The sequence below is a fragment of the Ptychodera flava genome, chromosome 16, assembly GCF_041260155.1.
Source record: "Ptychodera flava strain L36383 chromosome 16, AS_Pfla_20210202, whole genome shotgun sequence".
NCBI classification, from domain to species: domain Eukaryota; kingdom Metazoa; phylum Hemichordata; class Enteropneusta; family Ptychoderidae; genus Ptychodera; species Ptychodera flava.
The window spans coordinates 31,722,453-31,749,797 of record NC_091943.1 but is presented as its reverse complement, the minus strand read 5'-3'; the positions used below and the strand labels follow the sequence as shown (position 1 = coordinate 31,749,797).

Sequence of the window (27,345 nt, the reverse complement as noted above, 5' to 3'; positions counted from 1 at the left end):
CTGCTAAATTTTCTGCAAAATCATGATGATCCTAACACTTTATTCTGAGATAACTCTTACAAATATATACATAATAAATTTCCATATTTAAGAGAAATTACTTCAATGCTTTCACCATTGCCCACTGTTCATCTTCAAAATTTCATCTGGCCAGTATGGTAAATTTAGTTATAACAGAACTCAGTACAAAACTGTACTGTTACTGTTCTTTCTCCATTATTAGACACAAAATTTCAGTTTATTGCAATCAGGTGTGCTGAAATGTAAATCGTCCAGAAAATTGTCAAGAGAGGAAAGAGATCAGGAAAGATCAAAATATTTCATTTACACTGTAGATTCTAACGTTGAATTGATAAATTTGTCAATTCATGCACAGCAATAACTTCATTTTCAGAGAGTCATGACTTATTTCATTAACCACAAGCAATTCATACATCAAAAATGTGAGTGCAATCATTTTTGGCTTAAATCATTGACATCACAGTGACAATATCTGTAACCAACAGCAATATAAATGGTGGTCCATCTCACCAAAGTGGTCATTACATCGTCTTTACTAATATACTTACAGGTATTATGTTCATAGAACCTTTGACTGGAATTTTAGAAAGAACATTTCAACCTCTTTACTCATATAGAGCTGTAAATCCTCCTAAATTGTAAGAAAGACAGACAACCGACCATCCAAGCAGCCTCTCTACTGCTCTATGATAAGGAATCTGGAAAGCGAAATGTGGAGTTAATGCGATTTGTGATTAACATATTTTGTTGAAAGTGTACACTGAAAATCTATAACCAGTTGAATTACAGTATTTACACTGATGGAATGTTACTTTGAATTTTACCACTGTCACAGAAGCCAGGTGACCAGGTGTAATAATTCATGAAAAAATTGAAACTTACCAGATACCAAGATTTTTGACACAATATTACAACTGAGGTAACTTTTACAATCACCCTGTAAATATCATGCTGATTTATTGACCTTGAAAATCAGAAATTGTTGAGAGTCGTATTTTTGCTAGAATCCAGTGTTAAAACTGAGACAATGTTAACCTGTTCACCCCGATTCCTTGTAAACAGGTCCACAATCACCATTTATCACAATGGGTGAGGGCCAAAGCATGAAGGTAAACGGTAAAAAAGAGGAATTGTGGAATACTTATGTTGACATATCTGTAACCCTCATTTCAATTCAGTGTAAATTGTAACACTTAAGGAAGTAGATAGAGTAATTCAATGATTATATTCACTAGCATGAGATGTTAGTGGTTCCGTGGAATACTTTCATATGTGCTTTTATTACATTTATGAAAAGTGGACTAATATCATTGAAGTAGATTGGTAAATCTGTAAAAGGTAAATGTCAGCCAAGGATTAAAATGTAAAAATTGTTATAAGCTGAATTACGAGATACTTATACTGGCTATACTCGAGTTATTGCAGTTTATTGAGACCAAAGTGATCATATGATCACCATGGACTTCAAAAATATGTTTAATTGGAGGATATATGTATTAAATATAATGTGAATTGTCTTTATTGGGAAAAAATTACTCACTTTACTTACAAAGGTACTGTTGAAATAAAACCAACCAAGCACAGTGACTATGTTGGCGGCAAAGAGAATTATGGATGATCAGTTTGAATAATTCGATTACTAACATAGATTATGCAAATGATTATCACATTTATAAGTATAATTCAAACAAAGTGGAGTGAATACAAAGTCCAAATGAGCTACAATCAGGTGTAACAGTCAGAAGGGTAATGAAACCACACATAGAATGAAATGTTAGATACATTGCAACTTTCCTGGCAAGATTGATTTGTCTCAAACAGCATGAATGAAATGATCGATACAATACGGGAATCTTTTGTTGTGTACTTATAATCTAAATGGCAGGTATACCTCATTTTACATCTATATATGTATGTAGGGAACAAAAGTATTTGTGTACAAGCCTCTAGGCTTTTTGAATCACTCCCGTACAGAGACTGGAAACAGATTTTGATAGCGCCCTCAATGTGTGAAAGTTATTTTTGTATATTGTATACTTTAGCTTACAGAATTGTAAATGTATTGTATGCAATAAATTATGTATATTCATGTATTCATAGTGTATATTTATGTACTTTTGTTTATTAAAAAAAGTTAATATGTGGATTGCAAACTTTTTTGTGCGTGTGCTTCATTTTTATCTGACCATATTTTGTGCTTTAGTATCATGCTTTGAAAGTACTGGCACAATGATTGTGGCCTATAAACTGTTGCACAGTGGAGAGAATAAGCATACAAAAAATAGCAAACGACATGACATTTTTATTTATACTAAAAATTTTGAAATTTCTGGATGTCCCAAACATTTCCTTGACCCATACATTGGGAACAAAAACCTAAAATTGTTTTGTCGTGCGATAATGGCAGACATGACACTACATGGCAAACATGATTTTAAAGTTTGCTAATACTTTCTTCACGGAACCTTTGAGAATTCTTTCTCATAATCAAGAAATAAACAGTAGTAATCACAAGGCGTTTCAAGTTTGCACCTGAAAGCACACTGTCTCCAAAATGATTGCTATTTGCTTTCGATGTGGGTAATAATTTAAAGTTTTAATTTTCACTTGAAAAAAGACGATAGAAGTTTCTCTTTAGGTTTCAAAACGAATTCACATAAGCTATGAGACCCAAACATGAACTGTAAGATGTTGGGAGTCCGAAAATCAGTCCCCAAAGTGCATTCTACCTCAAACCTGTTAACCTTATCAGACAGGTCTATTTGGGTTCAATGTTTTATCACTCTTGCACCTTTGAATATCTCAAACTTTTTCTTTGATAGCTCATCAATGGATGAAAACCAGGAATTTGAATGGACTTCAGTAGAAACAGAACCACGTGCAGAAAAGAAGATAGCACTGAGTGCATTCCTGTTTATCCACTCATGCTTGTACTGCTGTAGACTCTTCCGTGTCCTGTTTCCTTAGAACTCTGTAGTAGTCAGTGCGACATTTTATTCAATTGATCTTGGACTCTATTTTCTTGAACCATAGAGCATTTTTCTTTTCTCTATTTCTCCATCACTTATATATTCATAAATTTATTTCTGCACAGCTGATATACTAAACTATTTATTGCTATGTTTTACTCTTTTCGAGATTGGGTCAATGAATTCACAAAAGTTTATTTTCAAACTTTATCTGTTCATGACATACCTGTTACTCTAGAAACAACCAAGTGATTCTGGTCAATTTATGAAGTGTAATAGTCAGTGACCCTCTCCAAAAGGTGTGTTAGAATGTTTACAGAGCACCTGATATAAAGGAGGTCAAAATAATTGATAACTTGCCAGAGTATGGAGTCGGGTTGATTTGTTCAATCATTTTTAGGTAAGTGCGCCCTCTAGAGTATGCAACATCAATACTTATGGAGCTGCAGACTTGACGTGGAATAGCTTTGAGGCGCAAATTTCCATGATGAATTCCACATTGCGATTGCCAAATAAATATCTCTGGTATTCTATAGTTATGGATGATGCATTTTAAGTGAAAGATCCCGACACATTTTGGAACCAAATTATGGAGAACTTTGTCTTGAGTTTTGCATTCAAATAAAATCCTATGTTTAGCAATGTCATCATTATTAATACCACAGTCCCTCTTAGAGGGACTGTGTTAATACTCAACACGTACAATTTTTCCTACATGGTGTAGCTAGGACTGCAAGAGTTAGTTGATGTATGACATTGCTATTAGGAGAATGACAGAGACTAAGTCTGATCAACATTTAACATTGGACTCATTGCAATATTGTCTTTTCACTTTCACTCCTAATTCCTTTTGCAGCTTGAACACCCCCAGAATCTACAGAATCTGTGACATGGGGTGTAAATTGCTTCCGCAGGATATACCCTAGGGGTCACTGACCTGGTCATCTCACTGGACTTAAATCAGGTCAACTCAGTGAAATGATTCTGATTGTTTCACTATCTCTATCAGATTTAACTAGGGTACAATTTAACACTCAGAATCTTGACACAACATTTAGTGGGATAATGGATGTATTACTCTTCACAATATTTTCATGGTTTTTTCTTGTATTCAAATATTTCTGTGTCACTGTGAATCATGTTATGTTGAAACCAAAGGCATTTGCCTCACAGACAACACTTTATGTGCCAATGTTTTTGTTAATGAATGAATTTTACTCTGGACTAAATATAAAATGCAGTCACAAACATACAGGCAGGGTTGGCAGGTAACATCAGAGTATGAGAAGAAGCTGTGTTCAGCTAACAGAGAAAAAAATAATGCAAAAGACGTAAACGATCGGAGCTTTAAGTAAGACACTGAAACAACCTTTCCTTTTGATGAAAGATCTTATGTATTTGTCTTATAATATCACACCATCACAGGTATTTTCCCAAAAAAATTCTGGGCAGAAAAAGGAAACCGTACAAAGCCTTGACTTGGAAAAATTACAATTTTTTTTTCTAATTACTGTTCAGTTTTTCCGAAAGTCTTGGTATTAACGCTACAAATTGAGTAAAAACTTGCATTCTAGAACCATTGCAAAAAATATATTCTACAGTCAACAAGCAGTTTCACATATAACAATGAGTTCACTGTTCAGACAAGACCTGTAGCTGGGATAACTTTAGATCCCAGTATTTCATTTCCTGGGCTGACAGTTTCGTGTCCTATTCATTTCCCAGAGTCTACACATACATCGTTTTCTGCACGCACATCACAGTGTATCAGGTTCTGTTGACCTCGGAGGACAGCCAATAGAACAAATTCTTGGACCCTCAAGGTCGTTGCTAAGACATGGTTGTCTGTGTTTCCTACCCTACACCAGGGATCAATCTCTGCACTGTTTTCTTGCACTGTCAAAAGTACAATTCCAAGGCAGCAGAATTATTTGAATAAATCATCTCGAAATTGTTGGTTACCTTAATTGTTTGTTTTGTTTTGGGTTTTTTTTTTGGGGGGGGAGGCTTTATCTGGTGTTCTTTACTGTTTCATGCCTGACAGATTCTAACACTTTCACAAAACTTTGGTCATTTTGACCAAATGACACGTCAACATTGATAGACTGGGTCAATCTGTACAAAATAAGAAGCGAGAAAAGTCTAAGTATGTTGACCAGAGTCTGAAAAGCATTTAATTTACTCAATGCAAATATTCTCATAAAGCTAACTCAACCTCTCAACAACTGTGATATCAAACTGCAGCAGGTTGGCACAAGTAATGGAATGAAAGATAGCGACATTTTTTCCATAGAAACTTACGTTATAAATTAATTACAACGCCTTAAAATGTTCAGATCATTTACATTGTGCGAGAAGCAGGAAGTCTGTAAAGAGGTGAGTGACCGTAGAAAAGGGTTCAGATAGGTAGGTGGGGTTTTTGACTTCTGAAAAGCCTTGGGGGCAATGTTTGCTTGAAGCAATGAAGTGAAAAAGTTAAATTGCTGTACATGTTACTGCTAAACTATTTTGCTTATACCTGTTTAAAATTTGCCGACATAACAAATTTAAAGTAAAAACTACAAAACTATTGCAAAAACTACGATTACGCATGCCACAGAATCAGGAACATACCATAACAGCCAGATTCAGGTTAGCATAGTCACTTGGAGACCGTTTCATGAACTAGCTGGCCAGGCAGAAACAATCTTGCCATAATACAATCCAGTGGCTGGGTCAGTGACCAATCATACAAAATGCGCAACAGCAATGCTATTCATTTCCACTATGGCAACACACCAGTGACGTTTAACCCTGTATGGAAAATTCAACACTAACTTGGCATAATAAAAACTGAGTTTTTCCAGTTTCACAATTTACCATTCCACATCCTGTCGTGTCCATCAAATTGAAACTGTATTCTTGCAGCTTTGCTGCCAAATTGAAATATTCAATCATAGTGATTTTTAATAAAATATCAATCTTTCCTTTGCAACTGATATACAAATATAGATGATGGAAATTGTCAGTCAAAATTCATCATCAAATTACTAAAGGAACTTACAATTTTCAACGATAGAAATCTCAACAATCAAAATTTTCTCAGGGTATAAAATGCACCCTAATCATTTAAGTGATTAACAAGTAACTGCATAACAGATTAACAAGTCTGATTGTCTGCGGTGAAACCCTATTCCAGTCGAACAAAGTCTGTGCAGTATTTAACATACCGGTACAAAGGCATGGTAATGAGATACATAAATAAGGTACACTAAGTATTATTTTCTGACACAACAACCACTTCTACAGGCCTAACCAGGTCACAAAATAATAGATCCACTTTCTGAATATTTAAGTTACATAGAATCACTGCCCCTTGTTTTGATTGGATGTTCTTGTCTGAACAGAGAAAGCTTACCAGAAAAACACAACTACAGAGTAACCTGTCAACTTGGGCTCTAAAGACATCCCTAGAAACTTTCAACCCAAAAAGTTTTAAGTGGATCAGAGATCTGATTTGTGTGTCATCCATTGAAGGTATCACTTTCATTGCATTCGATTCAGGTATCACTCATTTTTTTTTGTCTTGGTGATAGTAAAATGTATCAAATATCACAAGTTATGAGTGATGCTGTTATACAAAGACATGCGTATGAGTGTTTTGTTTGCCTCCCAGCATACTTTATATCGATTTGTAATTTGATGAAGGCTGCACTGGCAGTGTGAATACAGAAGGAACAACATCTTTATACTGATTTGTGGATTGCCTAACGACTGAAGAGTCTCTGAGTGATCTTGGAAAACTCTGCTTACAGACTTTTGTTCCTCCATGTTATGCTGTCGCATGACGACGGATATGTCCGATGTTTCTGTTGTCAAGGAGATCCAAACTCTCTACTTGTCTTGGATACAAAACGATGACAATGATTCTGATAATGCTCTACAAGAACACCATCAGTTTGAAGTTGTACCACTCCATGAAATTACCACAAATTTGGTTTTCAGGTTTGTGTGCTACACAGGCTGTGGTAAACTCAAAAAGCCACCCTCATACTCTATCTCTGTGATACAAAAAATACATCCTCTGTTGGTCGATGTCATTTCAGGTTTCTTTTTGCAAATTCTCCCAAACAATGCTATCTTGCAGTTCTATTGATCAAAACAGGACTACGAATTTACAACTGATTGTAATTACGTGTGTGAATATTGTATTTAATTACTATAAAACTATGCATAAGTCTAAATATCGTGGGTCTTGCCTCAAACTGTCGGCAGAAACAGGATAACTTTGTTCCCTTCTATATCTTTCAGCTGCCAGTGGTCGTCGGAGATCTTCTCAGCACCGATTGCCTTTGATTGGTTCTCAACGCAAAAGTACAGTGAAAGATTGTCCAAAGGCTGGGGGTTGACCCCCGGGTAGTGTACCAGGGTGAACTCTGCTTTCGGCGATAAGGTGAACGTCGCGTAACGCACTTCGCTATTGTTGAGGTCTCTCTCAAAGGGCGTGACACCAGTAATGTTCCTGTAGAACTGGTCCATGATATCAAAGTTTATCCTTTCGCGTACAAAGAGCGATATCCTGACCCCAGCCATTGGACAACCGGTTTTGACAGCCCACAGCGGCATATCGTCTTCCGTATTGTTGAAATACTGGGTGTCATAGTCTACTACTTTTATGACAGAGTCCGGAAGAGAGAACAGTTCCCATGGAGCTGACGCTAGACATTTCGCCGATTTGAGCGCTCGCTTCTGCATCTGCCCGGTGAACATCATCGTAACAGCAATAGATGGTATACTTCTATCAACTCTCCGGTGTTTGGCTGGCGGCGTCGTTTCATCCGAGTTGTCGTGACCTTGGTGGGTATCAGCCATTTCACGGATTGTCACGTGGGTGAAGGCGGATGAAAAAGGCGTGATTATGGGGAGCATACTTGTTCTGATTTTGTCTCCGTCGTGCATTGGTAGTTGAATCTCTACAAAACACCTGGGTGGGTTGGTCAGTACGCAGGCTGAGGGATCAGTGGAAATAGAGAGACAGAGAGTCAATGTATGTGATGTTACAGCATACAATCTCAGAATGCTGATATAAATTTATAATATGGATATAACACAGCCAACCCCAAGAGACAATTGTTTTGTCCTTGTTTGCATTTTAAAATATTTTGTTCATAGTATTTAGTGAAAAGGATATAGTACACATCTTTGTTGTTATTTAATAAATTCATGTGTACACGATTTTGGCTTTTGATGTCAGAATTTGCACAAAATTGAGTTTCTTTTGCAACCTTGTACATCGCTACACATTGGTGTTAGGATCCCTTGACAGGTGATCTATGAGGTCTTCATCAACACATATGGCACTGAAAAGAACCATTATTATCCTTGTAATTGCAATGTCCAAAAGACTTGTCAATAATTTACGACAGATATTTATTTTTGCATTTCAATGAAAGACCTGCCCTGCCATTTGAAATCAGTTCTGTAAGTACAACAGTTTTGGAAAATCAGTTCTCCTACTTTTTAAAAGTATTTCCTATTGCCGTTTAAATTGATAGAAGACATTAGTTTGCAGATATCCTTTTCAAAGAATTCTATGATAATATTTGTCACGCTGCGTGAATGACACAAGGCCATTTTTCTAAACGTTTTGATTTGAAATTGAAAGTTTTGATCATTTCATATTTCAGAAAATGTGGTAAGAAGCGAAACACCTGATACACATATCATTGTGAAGGATACATGTATGAGTATCCATGACAATGCTGAAGGCAATAACAAAACATCTTGTCCAATGAGGCACAATACAAGGAACTTGTGGGAAGTCAATATCAAAGATATCACTCTGTGGAGTCTACTTTCAGAAAATTTATAATCACTCTGCCTACAGAGAGATGGGCACAACTCTCTGCATAAAACTAACAAAGATGAGTTGATCAAACCGAGCAACACATCAGAAATATGGACTAGGAACTACCAATGATTTGACAGTGTTTTTGGGTAGGGCGTGTAGAAGTTCCCTGGTTTGGTTCACAAGGTTGCATCTTGGTATATCAAAGGAAACAGACGCAGGGATAGCAGAGATGATACACGGGTACCCAAACCTACTTATGCATTCTCTAGTCTTATGAAAAACACTACTTGACTTACGTTCTATCCTAGTGACTTTGTAGCCATCGCAGTCATCAAGTTGCCCTTCAAGGAAGAGTTTACCCAGAATTTCATAATCGGCAGATGTGTGGAAGTAAAGCAGTACATGTGTTATATCCCATCTATGGTAGAAAAAAATCAAAATTTAGCAAAACTTGGCAAGTACTGAAAAATTCACAAAACAACCCTATAGCACTGATCATAGTAATTTTATCACTAGATAACATTGTAAGCACTATATTGGTTGCTGCTGACACAAAATTCAAAAAAAAATTTAAAAACGTTTTTATTTAATTTTTTTTGCATATTAATTACAGAAATGTCAGCTTTTGGAATCAGCTTTATTCTACAAAGACATGCAACTATCACCAGAGAAAGTTGAAATCTGAGAAAAATGAATTAGACATTCATACATATTGCAGGATCATCCATAGAATGCAAATTCACTTCATCAAATATTCATAACTATTTGTAGCATTTAATTTTCATGAAACTAGAAGGGGTGGATAATTCCTTATTCAGTGGACACTGTAATGTCTAATTTATTCTGCACTGGGTGAATTTGCAGGCAAACAACAAATGACATCATTGCAAATTTTCCAAAGTACATGTATAAAATGACATGGCTTGTAGTGTGTTGAGACATACCATGGTAGGGGTACATAGAATCTATGATTAGCAATATCATATTGCTGACGCCACAGAGCAAATATTGTACAAAATTTAGAGTCAGTACAAACTGCAGTCTTTGTACATTCCCCATTCACTGTACATGCATACAAAAATCTTATCAGGAGAGCTAAATTTAATACCATACGTGCATATTCAAATTTGGCTGCAAACTAGCAGAAGGTGAGTTGACCTGCAAAACTTGTGTAAGAGGGTTAATTTTACAGTTCACTGACCCAGGAGGGAAAAACTGGCCTGCTTCTTTCAGCTAATTTTAACATGTTCATGTTTTTAAAATATCACTTTACATCATAACAGAGTTACAAGGAAAAATTATGACAACTATTCAGAGTTCACTGTTATTTTATTTGATTATTTTTTGGCCTCTGATCTTTAAGCTGTAAAAAGTGCTGTCCAAGATATCATTTTATGCTACCCAATACAGTCAAGACATCGCCTACATCTAATTTGAGAATGTGAATTACCTATGTCATAACTACAAAAATTCCAGCTTGTTACCAGTATATTCAATATTTATTATCACACGTGAATTTAAAAATGGAACTTTTGTTATCCATATCATGTTAAGAATCAATCAAACAGGCAGAGACATATGCATGTTAGTATCATACTTTATATCCATGGCTAGGTGGCCAGTCATCATGAAGAAGCTGTACACTTAACTCACTTATTAGCAGAATTTTCAGCTGCTTGAAAATTTCAGATTTGTTCTTTGTCTATTTTACTTTTTTAAGTTCATGGAATGTCTGTCACACTACGCAACTGTGTACTCTGACCCAGAATGCTAAAATGAAATATACATCAATTTCCTACAGAAAAAGTTAGTCTTGAGTCTGCATCTTTCTGTAGAGCACTGCACAGACATACAATGATTGCACAAATTCAGAAATCTGATATCACTATCAGGCATATCTGAATTGTCTTACACCGACCCATCAGATTTTCGAACGAATGTTCGATAAAGACCGAAGACAGACAAGCCAAACAAAGAGAATTTCAGGAATGTTGAATTTATGTTTATATCTGTCCTATGGCCAACTGAATGGTCATACCTAGATGACATTGTGTATACAAGGTATGTGTGCAACTCACAAAATGGATCATATCAATAGTGTACAAACCTGTTTTTGACATGATATGATATATAATAACTGCATACCTAAAAACACTATAAAATATTCACACTTTATGATACTTGGAGGTTCAACACACAGTTGTGATACTTCTTGAAGAGGTCACCGTATATGCATCACTTACGGTCGTAAACACATCCAACTTCTGTTAGTAATACTGCTTGACTTACCTGAGAAGTTCACATTTGTGATGTTGAAGATGTTCAGCAATAAATCTGCCCACTCTCATCGCATGGTGTTCATCTAGAGGCAGTTTTTCCAACGTCACCAACGCTAACACTCCACTCCCCTCAAGTATTTTGGAAACACTGTGTCCCCAGTCCTTGTGCAGCTGTCAGAGCAAAAACGAGAAAATGAAATATTAAGAATTGATACAAGTCAAATTCTCATATTTTTGTAACTTTGTAGTTCAGATTCATGACAAAAATTTCCGTAATCGGCTCTACATTCAGTGCAAAGAGATGGTTGAATTGTAACATTAATAACAGGTAATATATTCATCAATATGTGAGAGAAAGTTAAACTGTCACCAAACTCTTGCATCTTCAGTTTGCTATGGAAGAAACTTACTTTCACTCAATATTTTAGGTCTTTTTGGAGTTTAGGGTGTCGCTAAACAAATATATACATGTACATTGTATCAATTATATCCACTTGTATATGTTAGTCTAATTATGGAAGAGCTTGATCTTGTCTTAATGAGGAATAAATATATAAATACACGGTGGTATGTATGATAAACATGTTTACAATATGTCCTGGAAAAAGGTTAAGCCAGAGATATAAAGGGCAAGTACCAATAAAGAAAAAGTAAATAAATAAATAAACAAGTAAATAAATAAATAAAACAAACAAACAAATATATTTTCCTGAAAATAGTAGTTTAATTTTTCCTGAAAATAGTAGTTTAATTTTTCATATTTGTGTATCATAACGGTTGCATTGGAATACTTAGTGCTAGTCATGTCTGTTTTCTACTTTGGGCTGTACCAGTATGCTTTGGCTTACAAAGTTATAACCATATGTGCTGGTCTAGTTAATGCTCTGCTCTAATAAGGTATATTTGCAGTTAAATATGATTCATACAAGGAACACATGTTCCAACTTTGGTGTATTATTTTGGTGACTGCTGTTGATATAAGTGATAAGTTATATGTATATGTTGCTTTGCTTTGTGACACTGCAACACGCTGAAGTAACCAGTTGGCAGAGCCATGCTTCTTTCCACAGTACACAGTATAGGTGGGTAACACACAGCAAAACAAACAAATGATTTCTGGTACATGAAAGACACTTTTCAACACGTGTAATTCAACTATGTATTGCATCTGGAAACAAGTTGGCGAACTACAATGTAAGAAAGACTTGGTCAAGCCTTTACGAGGGCTGCATTTGCATAACATCTACTGTAGAATGCATCAGTCTGATGAAATCGTGTTGTACATGTACTGATGGTACATGTACCATATTGTAAACCATGCCACAACCAAAATAGCAGCACAGAATAAAGTTGTGTATGCTGCTGTCTCTGCATCTGTTTCAGATCAGATTGCATCTAATATTAACCCTGTTCTCAACATGGTTTGCTCCAACCCTATTGTTCAAATCTGTGAATTTGGACCTCAATTTAGGGAAATGGGACTGGATGGTTAATGAAACTTTGACAAGGTATACCAGACGTCAAACGCAGCAAATTCATCCTTATCACACTGTACGCTTAACAGGGATTGTTCATATCATCTCTTGCAATGTACAAGTTTGCCTAAATATGGTGAACTGTAGAGAGAGTGCCTGTACACTCATCGGCCAGTCCCTGCCCAAATGAACACTATGTGGCTATCAAAGATATTTAGATGGAGGGTCCCAGCTCTTATATGTACACAATTTGGCCCACAGTGATGGCACTACGTACACAATATACTGCCTGAGACAGAGGTCATTGATTATTGCTTGAAAAAGAAGATACTAGACATTCCACTGCTAGAACAGGGCATACCTTCACTGATATAATGTAGATGTACTGGAGTAAACTTAGAAAAAACCATAAAACAGACACAGCTGACAGAATGTACATATGTAAAGATGAAAGCTCTGAAAGTATAAAGTTGTTTACAAAAGACTTTGCTGAAAAAAGAAGTAATTTTCATGATTCATATTTTTTTTTTTTCTTCAGACATTTTATGTTTTTGATGAAGTGTGAGTTTCTCCTATCAGTGTCAACAGATGTTTGCTCTGTCTTCTTGTTGGTACCATGTATTAGTAACATATATATATATCACCCTTCTAGGTGATGTATTTATAGGAACAAACAGATCGCCTGGTCTGTGTCTGTAACAAAGAAATATTTGAGTCATAACAAATGGTCACATGTGTGGGGGTCTTCTCCACAGCTTTTCAGGTCTCTTTCAGTTCTGTCTTCTTAAACCGGAGCAAATTTTGCTGTATTATGTGATAGTTCAAATTACAGATTGTAACTTAATGCTGTAGAGTTAAACTATCATGCATGAATAATCATATGCAGATACATCCCATCACTCTTGATGGGACTCATCACATTTCTATAACAACGCACATAATTAGTAATTCTATTGAAAACTGACTATGTAATTTGCCTCTAGTTCTTCTCTTCATTGTATGAATAAACTGGATAATATGGAAACTTTGACATCACCTATCAAATGTTATGAGTCAGAGAAGCAAAGATTGATAAATACAACTTCTGACTTTGTGCACAGATGACGGCCGTAACAGGCAACCGATGCCGATCAGAAGTACAGACAGTAGAGGGGGAATGAGACTGAAGGCTAAACATATATGAGTAAAACCAAAATGTAAATACCAGTGTGCTTAGCAACGTAACTTCACATCAATTTATTATTGGTTAGAGTAGGCCCTGACTCTGTCTATCTCACAGGTTACAGCAATCAATTCAGAAGACCGTTGTCAAATAAAGATATTTTACGGCCCATTTATGTTTATATATCTATTTTAGAAGTCCAGGCTGTTGAAGCAGCAATCTCACATGTTGCCATAGAAACCTGGAGTGAAATAGGGTTGTAATTTTAAATATACACTGCTGGGTTTACCATAGTAATATTCGGGTTGAAGTGGCAACATCACAGAGGAGAAAACAGGCGGCTAGGTATTGGTTTAACCTTTTCCTGCCGAGCGCCCCTGTCCGTTATCCTGCCAAGTCGGTCAAAACCGGCCCCCTTTTCCGTGTCTACAGAAGATAGGCTCTCCTGCACGCTTTCCTGCCAGGCATTTGGCGGGAAAATACCGCATTTTCGGGGTACGATTACCGACCATATACGTGTTAGACTTCAAAAATTTTTGCATGCCCGTATAGAGGGGCAACCGCTGATGAGGTTGTGTCCAGAAAATGACGAGGTCACGGGCGTTGTTTGCCCCGGGGGACGTGCACTTTTATGCCCTTTTCTAGCTTACTTTCGCGGAAGTAAAGCTCGTTCGCCGGCACGCACGGCCACACCGGGGAAACGTCACCTCTCTCGTGGGTTAGTAGAAGACCCAGGGGTTAGTGCTATGGGTGCGGCAGCACCCTCAAACCTGTCCTGTTCCCCTGGGTTGTGTCACTTGGCCACGTACTTTGAACGACTTGGAAGAGTCGCACATTGCAGTCTGCTTTGACGTAGTGTCAACGACATAGTTCCGCCATTGAAGGAAGGCGTGTACGTAGTTTGGCCAGTTCAGTGAACACTTAGCTCGTTAGTGTTACCGTTTCCTAACACGTTAGTTGTGCAGTTGTTACTAAGGTGCAGTTTGTACCACCTTAGCTCTGGACAGTGCAACTGCTCTATGCACTAACCCCAACGACAGATGGTTGGTACAACGTCTACGTCGCACGAGCACAGCCTCCGTTGGGCTGTGCCCCTCCCACGTGATACAACGCACGTTCATCCATTACTATAGCGTCCTTACGGATCTGCCAAAAACGAAAGTGGGGGTAAAAACAAAACAAACGAAAATATGCGATCCATAGATAGTATTTTATTCGGGAATAATTTACATTATGCCGAACAATAAATCTCGGAGTCTGTCTCGACGTCCGAGTGCATGGTCCGTGTTTCAAAAATTACAATCGGGGTGGCAGATCCGTGTTTCAAAAATTATAATAGGGGGAATTGTACAAAATAATCCGTCTAAACAAACAAAAACAAACGAAAATATGCGATCCATAGATAGTATTTTATTCGGGAATAATTTACATTATGCCGAATAATAAATCTCAGAGTCTGTCTCGACGTCCGAGTGCATGGTCCGTGTTACAAAGATTACAATCGGGGGATTGTACAAAATAATCCGTGTTTCAATTTACAATCAGCGGGATCGTAAAGCACAAACAAACGGCACAACCGTGCTCAAAATGTGATCATGGTCCGTGTTCAGAATACAGTCAAGCCACTGTTAGGCGAAGCTGTCCCCTGTCCGTTATTTACGTCGGGTTCTCTTGCTGATGGGTGTCGTCGGGGCTGTGTGAGTAGAGGTCTGCACGCCAATGCTCCTCTTACCTCGTAGCATCATGCGATGATGAAAAGCCGCAAAACACTCGCCCTCGTGAAGATGAACCCCGCACAGACTACATCCTTTGGACGTCTCAGACAGTCGTCCGCTCGCAGTGGTCTTACCCTCTCTGCTACATACTTTACAGCATTTCTGCCGCCCCTCCAAACGGCTGACAACGTGCATCGGCTGATTTTGTGGATTGATGTACGAGGCAAGAGAAACAGTGGCCTCGACCTCTCTCACACTGGGCTGCGATCGCCCACAATAACCGCCAATGAGTTGTTTCCCGACACGCAGATGAAACATCTTATGGGTCAGCTTACTATCAGGGTGTACATGCTTGAAGCATATATATGCATTTACCAGGGCAACATCAATCAGGTAACATGCCAGATATGTCCACCATCTGTGGTTCTTGCGCCCAGTGTGAAAGTACTTGCGCTTCTGGTTGGCTCGGTCGACGCCTCCCATGTACCGGCGATAATTATACAGCGACAGAGGCACTTGTCGCCGCTCGTCTCCCTCCCCCACTGGCACGCACTCCAAGGGTGGATAGACCGTATTCAAGATCAGCACCTGAGCGTTACTATCCTGATAAGCAGTGATGTTAAGACGAGAGTCCGTTCTGGTCGTGGCTTTCATATCCCCAACAGACAGAGGAAGGCGCTTCCTCTTACCCGGCGGAATTAATTGAGGGGGCATGGTGCGACGATTACGGCGGTTGAAACTCCCGACCATGTAGATCCCGGTCTCCATCAGCTCTCTAGCAGTAACGACCGTGCTAAACAGGCTATCACAGAATAGGCTGTGATTATATCCACAGAATGGCTGGACCAGCTCCATCGTAATTCTTTTCACCACACCTCGCTCCTGCCGTCTCCCATCAGTCCGATCCCGATATTTCACACCTAGGTACGGTGCAAAGTTAGCTATGTATGCAGTGGTGGAGTCGCACAGCTGCCATATCTTGAAACCGTCTCGATCAGGCTTATGCGGTAATCTCTGCTTAAATTTAGAACGGCCCTTAAATCGCACCATGCCCTCGTCGATGGAGATCTCTCTACCCATCTTATAATTATTTACGCACCGGTCAACTATGGGCTCCATCCATGGATTGATTTTATACAGGGGATCCTCCTGACACCGACGTCGGCGGCGTGCCTCATCAGGATCACGACGTGGATCGTTCTCTGGGTCTGCCAGATGAAAGTATCGCATAAGCTGCTGAAAGCGACTGCGGGTAATCACAGTAGAAATACCCTGGTTTCTCAGAAAGGGATCGCTAGACCAATAATCCTCCACTGATGATTTACGGTCGATACCCATACAGACTAAGACGCCAATGAACGCCTGCACCTCTCGGTAGTCAGCGTTACGCCAGTATTTATCTATTTTCCTAGCGATATGTCGCTGGTGGAATTTGGCGTATTTATTAGTCTCGTCCTTGGCCAATCTGATCAGTGTAGCTGGAATAAACTTAAAAAAGTAATCGAGCTCACGGGCGTGGCTGGGCAAGGTGAAAGTCGGTCCTCTCTCATGGTCAAAATCGTCTCCTCAAATATATTAGCATCGGTAGTCTCCGACATACGCCAGACAGGAGGTGTGTCGTCCTCCGCCAACACAGCAGCAACGTCATCATCGTCGTCAGAGCTTGCCTCACCTACGTACTGCCTGTCATAAAAGTCATCGTCCTCTGCCGCATCCTCGTCAACCTCCGAGTCGGACTCAGCGGTGATATCACCGTCGTCTGGGCGTCTGGGCCTGAACTCGCCCGTAGCGGCATCAAGGATCATATCTGGCTCAAAATCAGGTGGGCTATCCTGATAACGAACCCTCCGCACTATCTTTTTCGGCGGGGACATCGCAGCACACGAAACTATGGCAGGAGCGGGCTCGGCAGCCTCTGCTGATGACGAGGACTCAAGCTCTTTCGCACTGGGCACAGGAACCTCTCCTGACGCAGGATGAGGGCTCATAGTAGCAACAGGTGGTGTCTCTCCCGGAGCAGCCGGGGGAGAACCAATGGCATCAGCCGTCTCATTACTCACTGTCTCACTAGCAGCAGCAGACGTAGTCTGTGCAGGTGAAGTATCTCCCACAAGAGCAGATGTAGTCTCTGCAGGTGAAGTAGTCTCTCCCGGAGCAGCCGGGTGAGAACCACTGGCAACCGGTGACCCGTCATCATCCTCATCGGCAGAACGATCGGTCTTACGTTTACGCTTACCACTGGGTTTTTCAGCCGGAGATGGCTTCGCCTTACGGGAGCGTTTCTTGCCCGACTTCTTAGAACGTTTACTAGGGACATCACAACGATCGCTACCACTACCGCCCGGAGACTCTGCATCTTTGAGCTTCAGTCGTCTGCTCGCCTTCAGAAAACTTTTGCGGTCCGTCAAGCTCATGTCTGGAACAGTGTCGACAGACTAGCAGGTCCCTCCCTTTTAAAGCCACAGGGAAACAAAGCCCTGGACATGATTGGACGCAGGGGTGTTAATATATGCATCCACCTGTTATTATAATGGACCTACGGCAATCAGTCCACCAACCGGCGCTGACATTCCTACCCGTCATGTAAATTGCCTGTCCGCACCATTTGATATGCTAATAATACTCATTTGCGATGCAAATCACTCGAGCACTTAGCATAACATAGTCAATGTCATTAGCATCTCAACTTGACATTCCGTCCAGCTGGGTACGTGGCATGCGCACCTGCCACCCAAGGACGTTGGCCCAAGCCCATGTTTAGTACGGGTGGGAAACCCGTATCTTTAACCTCATGTCCCTTCTAAGTACGCCTGCGCAGGGCGTATTGTCATCCAAGTCGGTGACAAGCCAACCCGACAGATTGCCCATTAAGCAGTAATGGACTGGCCGTCTCGTTCTTGTACGGCAACGAACAGTGCTTCAGCGGCTTGTTTAGGTCATAACCGTCGCCTGCCGAGCGGCTTACCCAACTAAGGCGGTCAAAGATGAAGGATGCCAAAATTGTCAACGGCTGTCTCGGCCTCGTCCGTTGGGCAAACATGGCTCCTTCAAATAACGTGGCCAGCACGTCTACGTCATCAGCGGTGATGACGACCCGTCATTGACGCCCGAGTGCGTAAAACTCGGAATATACCGACAGGTACCTCTACCTGAGTCGGTCATACTACGGTATAAACCAAACACAGGTCTGCCAACTCCCGTTAGACTCGGCCGTTAGCCGAACTTCACAGGGACAACATAGGCGTAACAAGTCGGTGAACAACGTTCACGCACCTAACCGCAGCCGCCAAGTCGGTGAACAATGGTATCAAATTTTGAGGCCATGTTCCTGAATGGCAAGGCTGAGGCGGTGTGTTTCGTTGCACGGCTTGAACGTCTAGAGCCAAGTGCAGCCGACAACGTCCGACATCTGAGTGGGTAGTCTTTTCGAGAAGGTAACAAGTCGGTTAAAAGCGGTGGTTACCCTTCACAAATGTCGCTCAAGTCCGTTCGGATCAGTTCCATGTCAGGGACTAATCAAGCCGAGTCCGTCAAATCCGTCCGCACTTCCCGTCAATCAGGACCAAGTCCGTGATTTTCGTCTCGCACCATTGGCAAAAAATTGCACCGCCAGCTGAGGCGGTCTTAGGCGGTTGCCTTCGAGAAAGCCGAGTCCGTCAAATCCGTCCGCACTTCCCGTCAATCAGGACCAAGTCCGTGATTTTCGTCTCGCACCATTGGCAAAAAATTGCACCGCCAGCTGAGGCGGTCTTAGGCGGTTGCCTTACAGATTAGCGTTGCCGAGACGGTCAATTTCGGCCGCAATCTATGTAGTGCCTCAGAGCCAAGTTACCCCAAACTCCGCTAGAATACGTCAACGTGCTAACCTGCCAAGTACGCTACTCGTCCCCCCAAAAAAAACCAGTCCCCCACCGGGGTGGGGGACTGGCTGGGTAGCTTCCGCACCTTTCCCTGTCGTTGGACTCTCTGTGAACCCATTTCGAGAGCAAACGCCGTTCCTCGCCCAAAACCTGTCCTCGAACGACCCCTAGCGCGAGCAAGGGTTTTTTTTTTTTGTTTTTTTTTTTATAATATTTTTTATTTTATTTTATCAATAACAAAGACAAAGCATGGCAAAGACTGTTACAAAAGTCTAAACCAAGGCAAAAAAAGAAAAAACTACAGATACTGCAAGGACAATATTGAAAATGGATACATTCATTGTACAGAGCTGGTTTCATTTTCAGAGAGATAGGAGGAACTATGCGGCAAATTCCTTCCATTTGTCTTATAAATAGACACTGTGTTCTTTCTTTTGAAATAAAAAATTTCTAGTCTTTGAATATGTCTGACTTTAATTCTCAATATCTGAAACGTTGGTGCTTCTTTTTTAAGTTTACAGTCATAAATATACTTTTTGTACCCCAGTACTATGTTATTGAGTAAATCTGACCAATTTTTTCACCCAAAATAATCTGTCTTTGTGTTGGATTGTTTGGACAATATAAAGTTGTGTGCCACAATTTGCACATATCATTCCATACACTTTTCACAATGTCACATTCCACAAACAAGTGGACAATTGTCTCAGGGACTAATTGACAAAAAGTACATAGGTCTGAACTTACTAAATGGGACTTCATCTTAAAAAGCAATACATTTGTATAAATAATGTTATTGTTAAGTCTCCATTGAAAATCACGAAGTGTACGACAGATAGTTACTTTGAAAGGCATTTCGTATATAAACTTCCAATCTAAATCCTCTTGGAAAATTCTGGTAAAGAAAAATTGACTTCTGCGCGAGCAAGGTTTGTTGCTACACGTAGTTCCGTCGACTAGGCAGGAAAGGGGGTACCTAAAAAGTAGCCCGATTTCCACCGCCTTGGCAGGGATAACGGCCGTGGCTGCTCAGATTCTAGCTACCACCGAATTTCAAGCGGATTTCACCGACTTGGCAGGAAAAGGTTTAAACTTCACACATACTTTCATTAATGTTGAAGTTTGGCATTTGGCTTGCCTTTTAGAAAGGCTTGGAGTCTGGAAATTTCCTCAAGTCTTGAATCACTGGAACATGTGCCTTCTCACATTACCCTGAAAAGTATGCACGGAATATGTCATCTGATAAAAGGCAAATGGCAAATGACATCGATGACTGTCAATCTGAAATTATTTCTTTCACTACTTCAGAGATTTTTCATACCTCTTGGTACACAGATTTTCCTATTTCTATTCTTTAAAAAATGTCAAAAAGTGATCAGTGCTCACTGGTCCAGAACAATTTGAACATTCGAGTTACGATAAGAATTTTGTAATGTATGATTAAAAAAATAAATCAGACTTGAGACGCTTCATTGATTACTTCATGAGGAATCAAAGTTGGATACTAATCACTGTCTCAATGATTATAATTATATGTTGACAATATCCATTACTGTACATCTCATTTCAATAATGTTTTTAACAGAAAAAAAAATTATTTAAGTAAGATGTACAGCTAAGGATATCCTTTGTTGTACATCTCACTGCAATAATTTTGTTTTGAAATTTTTTTTCAAAAAAATTATTGAACAAAAATTTAAAGAAAATGGTTTGATGCAAATCCTTGATTCTCAGAATGTGAAAATTGAACAGCATAGCAGATGGTAAGTATCTGCTTGAAGTAGCATACTCATAAACCAACAGCCATGGATACAGTGCACATTGACATGCAGGAATTGACTGCTGACTGTACAGTGTGACCAAACATGTATCTTGAAATGCTGCACAGCTTATGTCAGATATCAGAAAACTGCCATAATTGTATGTGCAACTGGCCATACTTTCCTCACCATTTCACTTAATAACTATTATGGAAAACAGAGTCACACTGTGTGCAGAACAATATGTATTTGGCATTTAGGACCCACACCAGAAACACGTGTATATTTTACTTCTATAGGACATATGACAAGAAATTTCTTCTCATCTGCAGACAAACTAACTCAATCTGTCTATGCACATAGCTCACATTTATCCATAAATTGTGTCACAAAGTGGTCTTCATTTCATTGAAGTTATATGCTTTTGCACTGGATGTTACTGATACCACAACAAAACAGGGCCAGGAATTTAATAAATTGCAAAATGTGATTTTTTTTTCAAGATTTCAATAGTTACACTTTCACTGAATGGCAATAGAAGAAATAATTTAGGCAGACCAAAGAATGCTGAAACAAATTAGGATAATAACGCAAGGTTTATTTTCGTAAGTACAGAGAAATCTTGCACAAAGACAGCAGAAATCAATGGTTGATTGATGCATTGGGCCAATATCTTGTACTGGTACTGTTGTTATTTTCAAAGTTTCAACAACTGTAGGAACTGATGTGTTGGGTAATATTTTAGTTACTGAACACATATACATGTTTCTGGTGCTCTGAACAGTAGCAGACACCCCTCCTACATTCCATGGCACAGTAGGTTGGAGGTCAGGGCCTGCAGACGATAGTGGGCCAATACACTGAAACACTCTGCACATGTACATGTCAAAAAGCATTTTTGAAATACTCCATACACTGATATACAGAATAGCTTTAACACAGATATGGAAACAAGTTGCACATCCAGGAACTTAACTTTTTTGAAAGATGTAACAAGGAATATTGACATGTCAGCTCCTCACAAAGTTACGCATGATCATCACAACAGTCTGTCATTTCAGCCTTGCATAAAGTTACCCCTGAATTTCAATGACCTTTAAGAACTAATTTTTGACTCTACAAGGTGTTTGAAAACGTTTTTATATAGTTTAATCAGAAGCTTTGGGCTATTTAAAACGATGTAATTCTAGAAGTTACTAGAATCCAAATTTCCACTGGTACAAATGAAGGGGACTTCTGGGTAATCTATTGTACTTTACATGGACAGTTCAGCAACGGTTTTTTGTTACAATAATGACAAAAACATATGTACTTTTACTGGGTCAATGTACTCTAATTATTTATGGAAAAGCTTCTGTTCCTGTCTCAATTGTGCAATTAATTCATGTGTTATATTTGTATTCCACTAAAAATAGATAGCGAGGAGTAAGAATAGATACTGTATTTTTGACACCTGAAACTTCTGGTACAGGCACGATATCACGCGGGGTGCCAAGAGCTCTACCAATTCACAGCTGTGTGAGATACAACCATTTCTGTATAGGAGGGTTACATCAATCAATAAATTTGTGCAACAAGGGTGTATGTCCTACATGTATATCCAATGGTATTACTTATTATGTATATTATCATGAATATTTCTTGAGGAGCTGCTGCCCAGCTCAACAGGTTGACAGAAGTCTGAGTACCCTCAGAAATACAGGCGTCCCAACCCTTCACAAAAGTAATATCACCCAAGCCAGGAGTGGCCAGCACAATAGAGATGTAGATACTGGAGAACATGAAAAAGGAGGATTGAATACAATTGCAAAGCTTTGTAAAAATGGTTTACAAAAATTAAAAGTAACAACTCATCAGCAAAAGAAACACACACCATACAAGTAGTTTTGGCAGTATCAGCAATAGAGAAATGCCATACAGGTAGTTCTGGCAACATCAGCAAACAAGACACATAATATTTGGGTAGTTTTGGCAGTATCAGCAAACGAGACACATCATCCAGTAATTTTGACAGTATCAGCAAATGAGACACATCATACAGGTAGTTTTGGTAGCATCAACAAAGGTCATCCAGAATTAACGTTTCAATAAAGCTCCTCAAGCTGTTATTTAACTTTTTAAACTTTCTAGTATTTTTCTTGTTTGTAAAATACAGATTTTTGATGTACTCCTAAAACCATGTGGGAATGCCTAGTGTCAAACTAGATGACACATATTCATTACCTCATTAACAATGCAATTCTGATTCATGGAAAATGAATCGAGTTCTGAATGTCTCCCTCAATGAAGGGATTGCATTCAGCATAAATCTGTTTCAACAATCAACAACCCCTCCGGACCTTATTTTCCCTCGATACATGAATCAATGTATATGTGCTGCAAATGTTATATTAGGACTGTGCTTTCTTGTTTTACAGAGGACTGAGAAAATCATTTCTATGCAATGTTACAAAATTCTGCCTGTTTTTGACTAATTTTTAGAAGATGCACTGTACCCTTGCCGTTTAAAATGTATAGCATTAACATAACACTCTTCAGGCCAGTCATTTGTAATATGATATGATCTCTCCATTATGGTTGAAATATAGTCTCCTAATGATACAACGTATCTCAAATGTCATCAATGTTCATTTTAATTCTGATTCATTTATGCAAAATTGCTATAAATTTCCCATCAATAATGGTTATTGTCAAATCTCCATGAAACATCGCCAATGGTATAAATTTTAAAACAAAAGAAATCCAAATGATTCAAAGAATTGCATTTTCAAAACTAGAAATTAAAAATCCTGCATATCGAGCACAATATTCTATACAGTTGTAGTAGTAATTTCAGAAATAGGAAATGTTTCATAATATCAGACTCAGAAACCCGATCTTCAAAATCTGTCATTTTTCTCATCTTCCAAAAGCTAATATGTACCAATAAACAAAAGGAAATGATAAATTCAATGAGATTAGAAATAAGGCAAAAAATACTCAAAGGGCAATGGAACAGCTGTATTTTGAATTCTAGTTTTAACACAGATACCCTTTCATTCATCTTTATCTCCATTAGAGTGACTTTTAATCAGTTACAAATTTTAATCACAGAAATAAGATACTGAAACCAAACTGTATGGTTGTAAAGTGTTGGTGGGCTAGAACTGGTGGCGACTGTGTGTCACAGAAAAAGGTTTGATATTCATGTGTAGGAATGATAAGCTTACATGTACATGTGCATCAGCCACAGTACTGCTAGTTGTTTCAAGTGTGGCTTTGCTTGAGATATTGTTTGCACTGACATTTTGTACAGACCTTTCTAGAATAACCAAAATATTTTATTTTGTCATATTTTTTAAAATAATTGAAACTGAAACATCACAATTCACATTGACTTTCATAGTGTTGTTCTTCTAATTTTCTCCACAGCAGTTGAGATTATTTTATGGGGACTACATGTATACAAGATGTATTTTCTTGCCCTTATGGGGGGGGGGGGGAGAGAGAGAGAGAGAGAGAGAGAGAGAGAGAGAGAGAGAGAGAGAGAGAGAGAGAGAGAGTGCAATACTTGTGGACAATCAATTATACTGCCCTAGGCTGTTGTAGTACGTCAACCATGCTAACGTTTTAAGGCAAATTAAACTTCATTTTTACACAAATTACCACTATATCATGTCTTTGATAAAAGACAAGCCTTGATTAGCACAGGAAAATCTAGTGATATACCGGTATTAATGTTTCGTCTAACACTGAATTATTACAATGAGTCAAATATGATTGTGGCAGTTCTATTATCTTGTCTACAGATTGTAACACAATGTAAATGGCAAATTTAATAGGAAAATGATAATTTTTAGGAAGGAGTTTGAAATTTGAGGAGAGTTAGCAGACAATGTATTCACAAGATTCATATATTCGGCATTGAACATTTAGGAACAGTATTATGTAAATCAGGCAAGTTGTAATGAAGACTTAGCTTGAAAAACATATGAGTGTTTTGAAAACCAATGTTCCATACTCGAACGGTGCATCCCTAAAGAAAAGGCCAGTCAGTCTCTTTATGAGATGTCCATCAACAACCACTGCAACTTGTATTTCTCTACTTGTGCTGTTCAAAATCTACGGTATGTTGAAATAGTACTCCAGGCACTAGGGAATGTGATAACATGTGGTGAAATGGGAAAATAATTATCTAACATGATTGCAAATGAATGAAAACAGTCTTTGAACAAAACGTCTTGCCGCTTGTTTGTTGGAATATACATTGTACAGTAGTGTGCAATCATCATATATGCCACACACTGATTATGATATGATAATCATAATATTTGCATATATAAACAATACTCATAAATACCATTTGTATAAATATATATATATATATATATATATATATATATATATATATATATATATATATATATATATATATATATATATTTATATACTGTATATATATATATATATAATATATATATTATATATATATATATATATATATATATATATATATATATATATATATATATATGTGTGTTGTGTGTTATCTGTTGAATGTTTGTAATTGAGATTCCTTTGGTGTGCTGGTCTTAGGTCATCTCATTTGACGAGATCCTTTTTTTACGTACTTTCATTAATAGTGATTCAGAATCACGTCAAAACTGTGACCGGCACTTCCACTCTGAATGAAACTACTAATGTACACTTCTGTGCTTTTCTGATCCTACTCTTATGATTAAAATATTATCTGATCAACACAGCAGTTGAAAGATACAAGTAACTTGTGAAGTGTTCAATGCAATTTAATTTTAGGTGGAAATCACAAGCAATGGAAGAGTTTCTCCTGTATAAGGTATACATGTACACTCTGGAAAACTTCAGTGAATGACTACATGAACAAAAGGCTTCCTTTCTGTATGGTGTTTTGAAATCTGATTTGTATTCGGCCATCCATCCACCATCTTCACACACTGTACAGCTATGCCAATGCAAATACCACTGGGTTTTACCCTTTTTTTGGAGAATGTAACATGAGATGACTGGTTTGACACAAACCCTTTACAGAATCCATCACATGTTGACACAGCTTCAGGTCGCTATGCTTTCACGGCGGTGCTAATGTGTACGTTGAAAGCCAGTAAAAAGCAACGCAAGGTGAAGTTTTGTCTGAATTCTCACGTTCAAAGGAAGAGCCGCTTTGTCTGTCAACACAGGAACTGTAATACTGTGTTTCATTGGGTGTTGTAACCAATGAGTTTCTGTGACCATGCCTTTGTTTTATCTCAGCATGCATGTGACAAATACTACCACATCAAGCATTTACATGGTCTGTACTATATTTCAACCAAACAAAAAAGGTCCTACACCAACGTTTGGAAGTGCTGGGAATGAAAGCTTGGCTGACTCAAATTATGGTGAAGTTAAATTCTGTACATCAACCTACATGAACTAAATGGCACTACTATCAAACAACCACATTACCGGTATCTCAACTCATGTAGTGAAAAATATCAACTTTTGAATTCACAGAGAAGTTTACGGTGCTGTTCTAAACATCCATTAGCAATTCCATATTTGTGTACTTTTAATATGGACATTTATTTTGTTTAAAAATATTTTTGAACTTGTTTGAAAACTACCGAAGGTTGGCACCAAGAGAAGTAGAGTTGTTTTTCTCCTTACACATATGAAGCATGGATCCATAGAAGAGGATATGATTAGCTAAACTATGAAAATGCTGAGATGCATTGGATATTAATTTTACAGGCACTAAATGTTGTAAATCTTTCCAAGAAAAATACATCTGGGAATACATTGAAAACATAACTAGATAGATCAAATTAACCAATGGCATATGGCTCTGCAATATTTCCAATAATGTTTAAACTACAACTGTGCACGATTCACTGTTGAAAGGTAAGTGATAATTCAAAGATATATCACATTGTGTGGCAGAAAATTTCCTGTTTCATTCCGCTGATATCAACAACTTTTCTGCAAACTTTTTGTCATGCACAGGTACTTACTTTATAAGTGACACTATTGAATGGATACGCATTCACTTTTGTATAAATTATTATTACCAGTACTATCAATTATTAGATTTTTGTTCAATGCAATTTCTCTTAACAGCAAATGGCAATATTAGATACTCAAATCAAAGGATTATGCATGTAATACTGCAGTATTTCACAGAGTACTGTGATTGGAAACTAAATTTCAAGCGTGTAGTGTACACACACTTGTGATATGTGAAGGTGTGAGTCTGTGCATATGCATGCGCAATTTGCAA

The 27,345-nt window shown here is 38.4% G+C and overlaps 2 protein-coding genes across 2 annotated transcripts in view; one reads left to right on the top strand and one right to left on the bottom strand.

Annotated features, from left to right (window-relative positions):
• Positions 1 to 2,114, top strand: part of LOC139114595 (aromatic-L-amino-acid decarboxylase-like) — a 19,226-nt gene extending 17,112 nt beyond the window's left edge. The window contains exon 12 of the mRNA XM_070676408.1: positions 1 to 2,114. This exon is cut by the window's left edge and continues 691 nt beyond it. The gene's annotated coding sequence lies outside the window, so the exon portion shown is untranslated.
• A 2,246-nt stretch (positions 2,115 to 4,360) lies between these two features.
• Positions 4,361 to 27,345, bottom strand: part of LOC139114596 (uncharacterized) — a 52,737-nt gene continuing 29,752 nt past the window's right edge. Inside the window, exons 2-4 of the mRNA XM_070676409.1 lie at positions 11,110 to 11,270; positions 9,117 to 9,238; positions 4,361 to 7,978 (exon numbers count right to left, since the gene is read on the bottom strand). Of these exons, the coding sequence (XP_070532510.1) occupies positions 7,230 to 7,978; positions 9,117 to 9,238; positions 11,110 to 11,270 (1,032 nt within the window). The 3' untranslated portion in view covers positions 4,361 to 7,229. The remainder of the gene's footprint in view (positions 7,979 to 9,116; positions 9,239 to 11,109; positions 11,271 to 27,345) is intronic.